At 51.3% G+C, this 10,548-nt stretch overlaps 1 protein-coding gene across 1 annotated transcript in view; it reads right to left on the bottom strand.

Moving 5' to 3' along the window:
• Rcc1l (RCC1 like) overlaps nt 1-10,548 on the bottom strand; it is a 27,928-nt gene that overhangs the window by 1,647 nt on the left and 15,733 nt on the right. The window contains exons 9-10 of the mRNA XM_021186881.1: nt 9,887-10,060; nt 8,132-8,217 (exon numbers count right to left, since the gene is read on the bottom strand). Of these exons, the coding sequence (XP_021042540.1) occupies nt 8,132-8,217; nt 9,887-10,060 (260 nt within the window). The remainder of the gene's footprint in view (nt 1-8,131; nt 8,218-9,886; nt 10,061-10,548) is intronic.

The raw sequence follows: 10,548 nt of genomic DNA, 5'->3' as shown, positions 1-10,548 counted from the left end.
TGTGTGTGTGTGTGTGTGTGTGTGTGTGTGTACGCGCACGTTGGAGACAGAGGGGGAGAGTAGGTTTCTGCTCCATCACTCTCCAAGTTATTCCCTTGAGACAGAGCTTGTTGAACCTGAAGCTAGGCTGGCAGCCAACAAGTCCCAATGATTTTTCTGTCTCCACAACCAAACCTAACCCCATTATGCTGGTATTGCAAGCACATATGTGGCTATACCTACCCTTTTACATAGGTGCTGAGGATTAGAACTAGATCGTCATGTTTGCACGTGTGTGTGTGTGTGTGTGTGTGTGCATGCATGCACACACTTGAGGTCAATGGGATCTCAACCTTCAGGAGTTGGTTCCTCTCTCTACCTTGTGGATATTGTATATTAAACTCAGGTAATAGTCACGTTTGGTATCAAGTACCTCTACCCAGTAGGCCTCAGAGACTCTTAAGAGAGTGTGTGTGTGTGTGTGTGTGTGTGTGTGTGTGTGTGTGTGTTTCCTTTTTTGGTTGTGTATGTGGTGTGTATGTAGAAATGTACTGTGTTTCATATGTGTGTGGTAGGTGTGTGTGGATTGTAGTGTGTTTGGAATGGACTGTATGTGGTGTGTGTGCTGGCTGGTTTTAGGTCAACTTGACACAAGCTAGAGTCATCAGAGAGGAGGCAGCCTCAGCTGAGAAAAGTTTCTATAATACCCGGCTGTAGACAAGCCTGTAGGGTATTTTCTTAATTGGTGATTGAAGAGGGAGGGCCCAGACCATTGTGGGTGGTGCCATCCCTGGGCTGAGAACAGACAGACAGACAGACAGAAACAGAGAGAGACAGACAGACAGAGACAGAGACAGACAGACAGAAAGGCACACATGCAGGCACAGAGCAAGCAAGCTGAGCAAGCCATGAGGAGCAAGCCAGTAAACAGCACCCTTCCCCCCATGGCCTCCGCATCAGCCCCTGCCTCCAGGTTCCCGCCCTGTGTGAGTTCCTGTCTGACTTCCTTTGATGATGAACAGTGATGTGGAAGTGTAAGCCGAGTAAACCCTCTCCTCCCCAAGTTGCTTTAGTCATGGTGACCCTAAGACAGCGCATGTGGAATGTAGTGTGTGTCTGTAGTGTGTGGAGGGAGTATGTATGTGTAGTGTGTACAGAACGTACATAGTATGTGTGTGTCCGTGCAGTATGTGCGGGGTTTATGTAGAGTAAATGTGTTTGTGTGTGTGTGTGTGTGTGTGTGTGTGTGTGTGTGTGTTTGTAGCAGTAGTAGTAGTAGCAGTAGGAGTAGCAGTAGTAGTATATGTAGTGTGTGTAGTGTGTGGAAAACGTTATGTGGTATGTATGTATGCTGGGTGCTGTGTAGGATGTGTGTGTTGAATGTGGTGTGTGTGGCTGTGGAAACAAGTGGTTAGTGTCAGGTGTCTTCCTCTAGCATTCGCCACTGTTTTTGGAGACAAGGTCTTTCACTGAACCTAGAGATTACGGTTTCAGCCAGACTTGCCAGGCAGCAAGTGCCAGAGATCTTCAACTTCCACTCCTATGGGCACTGGGCTAAGTCCACACTGTGTCCACCCCTGCGGGCGCTGGGTTATAGACTGCACCACTGAGCAGAGAGAGCTCTGTACACGCCGCTGGGGGAACCGAACTCATGCTTACACAGCAAAGCACTGTCCCCATGAGCCACTGCCTCAACCCATTCTGGCCTATTTGCTTTAGAGACAGGATGTCACTGTGTAACCCTGGCTGGCCTCTGCCTCCTGAGTGCCGGGATTAAAGGTGTGTGCCGCCATACACTGCATCCATCCATTAGCTTTTCAGACAGGGTCTCACTACATGGCATGGGCCAGCCTGCAACTTGCAGCATTCTCCTGCCTCAGCTTCCTGAGAGCGGAGGTGCACAGCGCCATGCCCTCTTTCTCTTGTTTATCGCTGTTACTATTATCATGAACAAGAAATGGCACTCTATAAAAAGGACACTCAATGAAAAACAACGGCCATGGCTGGGCATGTTGCCCTGTGGATAGAGGGCTTCTCTAGCATGTACGAGGCCCAGGGCTCAGTCTCCAGCCCTTATGACCAGGCATGGTGGTTCATGCCTCTCATCCTATCACGGTGATGGTGTGGGGTGCAGGTTGAAGCAGAAGGGCCAGAAGTTCCTCAGCCACACAGTGAGTTTGAGGCTAGCCTGGGCTACCTGACTCCCTGTCAAAATAAATACTAACCTCTTAATACCAACGCCATCACACCATGCCCTACAGCCAACTGACAACTACTTAACCACATCCTTTACCCTCCCAGGCTCTCAGTGCAGAAGGGACATGCACACTCAACATGACTCTGCCTCAGACCCTCACCCAGCTGTGGATTCGGGAACAGCTGGCGAGGACCCTATTCATCCGCCCTTCCTGTGACTGCCTAGGCAATTTCCTGAGTTCAGGGCGGAATGAATGCCTGCGACAGGTGGCCTGGCCTAAAAGCCCCAAAGTGGCCGGTGCTGACTGTGGAGCTTCGACTCCATTAGGGGCTGCTGTCGACAGCAAATGAAGTCAGGAACCACGCCATGCCGTATCGCTGCCTCCCCAAACAAAAATAATGCCCTGGCGAAAAGCTGCCACACAGACCACTGAGCAAACAGAAGCAGGCCCCATGTGACAGAAGCAGCGCGGGGCTGCAGGCGGTGCCTCAGGCCGGCCCCAGCACAGCAGTGACCAGCTGCCCCGTGGTGACCTAGCCAAGTGGACTCTTAGCAACCTCCGAGGCCGCCTGAGATCATCTATTTACTTTCCCCTGCCTCGCCGGATCCTCTACAGCCAGCCCGCTGCACTGACGTCCCTAGGTGCTGTTCCCCAGATGCCCTGGCCATGAGAGCCCGATGCACAGGAAGCGGCTTGGTTTGTGCTTGCTGGCCAGGACCTCTGGGAACAGAGGTGGCTCCTGGTGTGGGTCTCTTTCAGGACTCCACAACAAGCCTGTTCTTAGTCAGGTGGGGATGGTGGGCTCTGGGTCTCATGTAGCCCAGGCTGGCCTCACAACTCCCTTTGCGTCTGAGGATGACCTCGAACTTGTGATCCTCCTACCTCCACCTCTCCCTCTCAGTTCTCGAGATTACAGGTGTGCCCCCTCACATCTGACTTATGTGGCGCTAGGGGTCTAATCCAGGGCTCCTTTCATACTAAGGAGAGAGCGAGAACAAACAAATCTCACTATTAACCCAGGTTGACCTGACCCTCCTGCCTCAGCCTTCCAAATGGCTAGGACTGCGGGTGTGCACCACCATGCACAACAGTGCAAAGGTGGCGGGGGTGAGTCTAGCTTCACCTAGGGCTTATCTGTGTGACCTCATGGGATCCGCCTCAGGGCTCACGGCTCCCACTGGATAACAAGGGTTGTGCCATGGGAACCCCACACCACCCTGGCTTGGATCTCCAGTGTGCCCTGAAGGTCCATGTGTTGAGGGCTTGTCCCATAGCTTGGTGCTACTGGAAAATGGCAGGAACCTATGGGGGTGGAATCTGCTGTGAGGAAGTTAGGCACTGGCGATGCCTTAGACGTTCTCAGACACCGTGCCGTGCTCAGACACTATGACCATAAGCAACTGGGGAGGAACGGGTTCACGTGGCGCATGCTTCCCTGGCACAGCCATCACTGATCGCTGAGGGAAGGCAGGCAGGCAGGAGCTGATGCAGATGCAGATGCAGATGCTGTGGAGGGTGCTGCTTCCTGGCTGGCACCTCATGGCTTACTCATTCTGCTTCCCTCAGGTCCTTATGCTCATTCCACATAGGGATCACCAGCCCAGGTGTGGCATCACCCAATGAGCTGGGCTCTCTCTCCCACACCGATCTCTAATTTTGAAAATGCCTCATAGGTCTGCCTAAAGTCTCTCATGCGGGCGATTTCTCAACTGAGGTTACCTCCCCTATCCACCCTGCACTGAGCATGCCTCTGAAGGTAATAATGGGACCCCAGCCCCTCTCTGCCCCTCGGCTTTCCAGCAGCTTTAAGGTCACATATCCCCTTGCTATGTCATACTGCCCAGCCTGAGGCGCAAAGCAATGGGGTCTCCTGACTCCAACTAAAACTTCTAAAACCAGGAACCAAATTAAGCACTGTCTGTGTTTAATTGGATGACCCCAGGTATTTTGTTACAGGAATGAGAAATTAATTAACCTGTCAAGCCCTCCCCTTCATCCAATCAGAAGATGCCAAGAGACAAAGTCGTTGCCTGACAGGAGCTCACCAAATGTGCAAGAGGGTGGGTGACCAGGGCACTGCCAACACAGTAGTCACTCGGGCTGCCAGGCTCACTCCTCAGCAGGAAGGCGGATCAGGGAGCCAGGGCCAGCAGGGTACCACTCCTCTGGCTGTGTGAGCCAGAGCAGAGGGTGCATGCTGAGCATGGGGCATCAGGCTCTAGACTCTGACCCAGCGGCTATGCTCTGCCAAGTCACCTCAACAGGTGACCGGCTGTGATGCTTAACTGTGATTCAGAATAGCAGGCTTTAGAACCACCTAGGAGACACACCTCTGGCCATGCCTGTAAGGGAGTCCCTAGGTGGGTTTAACTAAGGTGAGAAGACCCCTCTAGAATATGGGCAGTACCACTGCATGGGGTGGGGTTCCAGACTAAATGAGCAAGAGAAAGTGAGCTGAGCACCAGCATCCATCTCTCTCTCTTTCCTGACTGTGGATGCCATGTGAGCAGCCGCCTCACGCTCCTGCCGCTGTGCCTTCCCCATCAAGATGGGCTTCGCACCCTCAGACTGTGAGCCACAGGAAACCCTTCCTCCCTTAAGCTGCTTTTGTCAAAGCAACAAGAAAAGAAAGTAACCCGCCCACAACGCTCACAGGTAGGTGGCAGGCCTGTGAGGCACTTGATATTACAAGGCCCAGCTGTTGCCCCTGTTTTCCAAGCCTGTGCTCAGAAAGGAAAGAGGACAAGTGGGAGGGGGAGGGGAGGGGAGGGGTGTGAGGCGGGTGTTGGCTCCTGCCATTCTCAGAGCCTATGCTGTTGCTCACTGCCACTGCCTGCCTTGCTGACATCTACAGCCTTGGGAGGCACAGAGGCAAGACACTATGGGAACATCTCCCGTATATAATATCTCTCTCTAAAAGAATATTAGAGGGGCTGGAGAGATGGCTCAGTGGTTAAGAGCACTGACTGCTCTTCCAGAGGACCTGAGTTCAATTCCCAGCAACCACATGGTGGCTCACAACCATTTGTAATGGGATCTGATGCCCCCTTCAGGTGTGTCTGAAGACAGTTACAGTTTACTCATATAAATAAAAATAAATAAGTAAATTTTGAAAAATGAATATTAGATAAATTCTAATATCTAATATCTAGGTAATATCTGGCTAATATCTCCAGCCAGGAGTGGTGGTTCACGTCCTTAATCTGAGCACTCAAGAGGCAGAGGCAGGTGGATCTCTGTGAGTCTAAGGTCAACCTGGTCTGTATAGCAAACTCTAGATCAGCCAGGGCTACAAGGGGAGACCTTGTCTTATAGATAGATAGATAGACAGACAGACAGACAGACAGACAGACAGAGTCAACTTTCAACTCCTCCAGCCTCCACAAGCAGCTTTTAATAAAGGAGCCAAGTGAGTTGAAGACATGCAGGGGACAGGACCAGCAAGATGGCTAGGTCGATGAGGGCCCTTGCTGCTTGGCCTGCTGAGCTGAGTTCAATTCCTAGAAACCACATAAGGATGTAAGGAGACGATCAACTACACAAAGTTGTCTTCTGACCTCCACACATGCACCATAGTACACATGTGCATTGCCCAAGACCCCCACACATAATAAATAAAGAGAGCTGGAGGTGGCACATGCCTTTAATCCCAGCACTCATGAGGCAGAGGTGGGTAAATGTCTTACGAGTTTGAGGCCAGCCTGGTCTACAGAGTGAGTTCCAGGGTAGCCAGGGATACATAGAGAAACCCTGTCTCAAAAAGAGAGAAGAGATGGGGAGCGGTCAATAAGAAATCCTAGCCCACAAGGGCCAGGGAAGTATGTGTATTTGTATTGTCTGCAGCAAGTATGTGTATTTTCAATTTTTCTAAGTGATTTTAAGAAAGGTCTTTTATGGGCTGGAGAGATGGCTCAGCAGTTAAGAGCACTGACCACTCTTCCAGAGTTCAATTCCCAGCAACCACGTGGCGACTCACAACTATGATTGGGTCAGCTGCCCTCTTCTGGTATGTCTGAAGACAGCAACAATGTACTCACACATATAAAATAAATAAATCGGGGCTGGTGAGATGGCTCAGTGGGTAAGAGCACCCGACTGCTCTTCCGAAGGTCCGGAGTTCAAATCCCAGCAACTGCATGGTGGCTCATAACCATCCGTAATGAGATCTGACGCCCTCTTCTGGATCGTCTGAAGACAGCTACAGTGTACTTACATATAATAAATAAATAAATCTTTAAAATAAATAAATAAATAAAAATAAAATAAAATAAATAAATCTTGAAAGCGGGGGAGGGGGGAGGAGGTCTTTTCTAAGTCTGGGAATGTGGTTCAGTTGGTAGGTTGCCTGCCTAGCACATCTAAAGCCCTGGGTTTGAATCCCAGCATCATATAAATAAAGCAAGCAGGCATGGCGATGCATATCAGAAGCTGTGTCCAGGAACAGAGGCACAAAGGTGTGCCAGGCCAGGCACCACTGGCACCACACAGGTCGGCAGGCACCTGTCCTGCTCTGAGGCTGGTGGGATGTTCTACCATGAAGAGAAAGCCACTGTGCTCGAGCAGGGCCCAGCAGCAGAACGCATCCCCGATTCACAAGGCTCTGGATCCTGTTCTCAGCGCACACAAAAGCACCTTAAAAATCAAGCCAGGCCCAGGCAGTGGAAAGGTCCATGCCTTTGCCTTTCAATCCCAGCACTCGAGAGGCAGAGGAAGGTGGATCTCCGTGAGTTCAAGGCTAGCCTGGTCTAAACTAAAAACCAAACAAACAACAACAGAAGCCAAGCTGGCTGAGTCAGGCGAATCTCTACAAGTTTAAGATTAGCTGGTCTACATAGCAGGCTCCATGCCAGCTAGGGCTACACAGGAGACCTTGTCTCAAATACATAAGAGCTCCACTTTCAACAAGCGTCCCTCCAGCCCCACCGATATGCAGCTCAGCTGGCCTAATCATGTCTACCACAGCAAGAGAGCAGAGGCTTTTTTTTATTTTTAGGGGGTTGAGGATTTAGCTTGGTGGCAGAGCCAGGCCCTGGGTTTGGCCTTAGACACCAGGGAAAAAAAAGGGGGAGGGGGGCAAAATAAAACAAGGTAACTAAAATTTTTATGTATCTCTTTGTGCACGTGTGTGCACGTGTGTGCCTGTGTGTGCGTGTCTGTGTGTGTGTGTGAGAGAGAGAGAGGTAGAGAGAGACAGACAGAGACAAACAGAGAGAGAGNGAGAGAGAGANAGAGAGANAGAGAGAGAGAGAGAGAGAGAGAGAGAGAGAGAGAGAGAGAGAGAGAGAGAGAGAGAATAGGATTCTCCAGTCCAGAGCTGGAGTGACAGGCAGGTGTGAGCCCTCTGATGTAGGTGCTGGGAACCCACCCCAGGTCCTCTGGGGGAACATCGAGCACCCTTACCCGCTGAACCATCTCTCTTTTCTTAGGGGAATCTTTTCATGTTGTGTTTCCTAGTGTTTACTAAGCCAGCTCTTTAAGCTGTTCTGAAAAGAACTTAGCTATTCTTTTGTTTTTTCTTTTTAGACTGGGTTTCATGCAGCTCAGGCTGGCCTCAAACTTGCCATTATAGCCAAGGATGACCTTGAACTTCCGAGTCTTCTGGCTCCACAAGTCTAGTGCTGGGATCAAAGGTACAGGCCACCCCACTAAGTGTATGTGGTGCTGGGGATGGAGCCCGAGGATTCGTGCATGCTTGTGTGCAGAGCCGCACCTCTGGCCCACCTGCGCACCGACTGCACGGAGGGAGAAGAAAGGCTAAAGGCCTACACACATGGACACCAGTGCTATGTGTCCATATCAGCTCCTGCTCGTCACCTCCACTCAAGTCTCCCAGGAGCACACCCTTGACTGTGGTGCACAGGAGGTGCTGGACCCTGTCCCATATTTGGTTTTGCTTCCCAAAGCCAACCAATCCTTTGGGAAGCCCTCCGCATCCCACCCCTGCATGGTCTTACCCTCCATGGAAAGTACTGGTCTTCCAGGCGGCCAATCCCCAAGCACCCTCGGATGTTCTTGCCCCACACAAACAGCTCACCCTTGTCTGCAGAGGAAGGAAGATGGCTTGGTTGGAACAACACAAGGAGCAGGCCATCAAGAGGACAGAGCCTACTGCACAGCTCAGCCTTTGAACTATGACTTCTCAGTGAAAGGCACCCTGAAGAATGTCCCATCCCCAGGCCCATCCCCAGGCCAGGGTTTCTGAGAGCCAGCCTAGGGAAGGCGAGTCTCCCTGTGGAACAGGTCAGGGCTCTGTGCAGCCCACTCTGCTCACCCAGACGGCCTGCTGCCACCCACAGCTTCTTCTGACCCAGCTCTGCCCTTCTCGCTGACACTGAGGCAAGTCAGCCGGTTCTGTTTGGGTTTCAGTATGTGGGTGTGTTCTGTGAGGAGGCACAGAACAATTGGGTTCCTAACCGTGGGTCTGTCTGTGTGCTGAGCACTGGGGGTAGGACAGCAACTGAACAAACATGCTTCCTGTCCTCATGAACTTGACCTCTTAGAAGAGCCAGAAAGGAACAAACTAATACATAACAATGATAACAACTTGGAGAAAGTGCTTTACTACAGACCCATCGCCTTCACTGGCAAGGTTTAGGCAGCCATTCCTCAACTGAGCCACACCCCCAGCCCCTCACTGGGGGATTCTAGGCAGGGGCTCTACCACTGAGCCGCATCTTGAGTCAAAAAAAAAAAAAAAAGACTTTTTGAAATTATTATTTTATTTTTAGAGAGATGCTCATTATAGATTCACCAGTGGAGCTTAGGAGTGAAAAGGAGCCATGCCATTTGAGTAGGCATAGAGGTCAGTTATGTGACAGACTAAAAGTACCCAAAAAAGAGCAAACTTAGGCTCTGGTGTCAAGAAAAAGGAAAATGTATGCCTTTCTCTCACGAAGACTTCTGAAAGGCAAGGAAGCAGCAGCTCGCTGGGAATCACCATGGTGACGTGCACACAGTAACTGTGCTGTCCAGGGGCTGCAGAGCAGCCTGAACCAACACACTGAACCTGGAACGGGTGGGAGGCCAGGGGCCCGGTGCTTGGGGAACAACTTGGTATTTCACGGCTCTACAACCTGCCCAGCCTTCAAGAGCCAAAGGCTGGCCACCACTGAGGTCACCTCTCCCCAGCATGCTGGAGGGTCTGTAAGGTGGGCCACTTGCCACCCACACACTCACTGCATCACCTGTCCAGGCACAGCCCAAACCTCTCCTGGTTCTCACCAGCACTTATTTCTCCCCATCCACCACCCCCGAGCAGGTGCCTCCTATGAGATCACGGCAGCATAGGCCTCACCACAAACCAAAGAACCCAACCACAGTGGCAGCATTAAAGGTGTGTGCTGCATGGTACAAACGGGGCTACCTCTGCCGTGGCCTCCCTCTTCACTTATTCTGTGAAGACATAAACCTATTGGATGGATGGATGGATGGATGGATGGATGGATGGATGGATGGATGGATAGATGGATGGATGGATGGATGGATGGATGGATGGATGGATGGATGGATGGATGGACAGACAGATAGATGGATGGATGGATGATAGCTGGATGGACAGAAATGGATAGATGGTAGACTAGTGGGAAGGACAGAAAGATGGGTGGACGGATGGATGGCTATAAGTGGATGCAGTTTGATGACAGAAGCTGAGAGCTAACCCAGTTTAAAAAGGAACAGATTTTGGCCTGGCTGTGCAGCCAGTAACTTACTGGTGAGTGCGGCAAAGTGGCTAAGCCCACATCGGATCTGGGAAACCCGGACTTCGGGGTTGAACTCCGTCAAGCCAAAGAGCGTGGGTGGAATCATTTCTGGAATTGCTGTCTCCAAGAGCTTTGGTCCTTTTCCAAGAATTCCATAGCCCCAGACGAGAACATGACCCTCCGCTGTGTTACAACAAAACCGTGGTTGTGAGTCAAGCCAAGCAGAGCCCTCCCTTGCCATGAAATCTACAGGGGCTGGGTTCAGGTGGTAGCGTGCCTGCCCGGCATGCACGAAGCCCTTGGTGCTGTCCACAGACCGCAGAAGCCAGGCAGAATGGAGCATGCCTATAATCCCTGAACTCAGGAGGTGGACGTCTGAAGCTCACCTTGGAACACTGAGACCCACTGTGAGGCTGACTAGGGAGGAAGCCAGTCTCAGAGCAGAAGCAACCCACTTGTTGAGGGGAATGGGGGGAGGGCATGCATAAAGTCCACTGGGCACATAAAAACGTGGACGCTGTCCCCACTGACGGCTCCAAATTCCACACTGATCAGAGAACCATGTCAGACACAAGCCATTCCGACCAGGTTCTTAGGACTCCTAGGAATACTTTTTAACTTTCTTTTGGGGGAGCAGAAGTCTGGGGTTTTGTTTTAGGCCTTTTTTTTTT

Source organism: Mus pahari, chromosome 23, assembly GCF_900095145.1.
Source record: "Mus pahari chromosome 23, PAHARI_EIJ_v1.1, whole genome shotgun sequence".
NCBI classification, from domain to species: Eukaryota; Metazoa; Chordata; class Mammalia; order Rodentia; family Muridae; genus Mus; species Mus pahari.
Note: the sequence above shows the minus strand (reverse complement) of the source record. Positions and strands in the feature narration are given on the sequence as shown.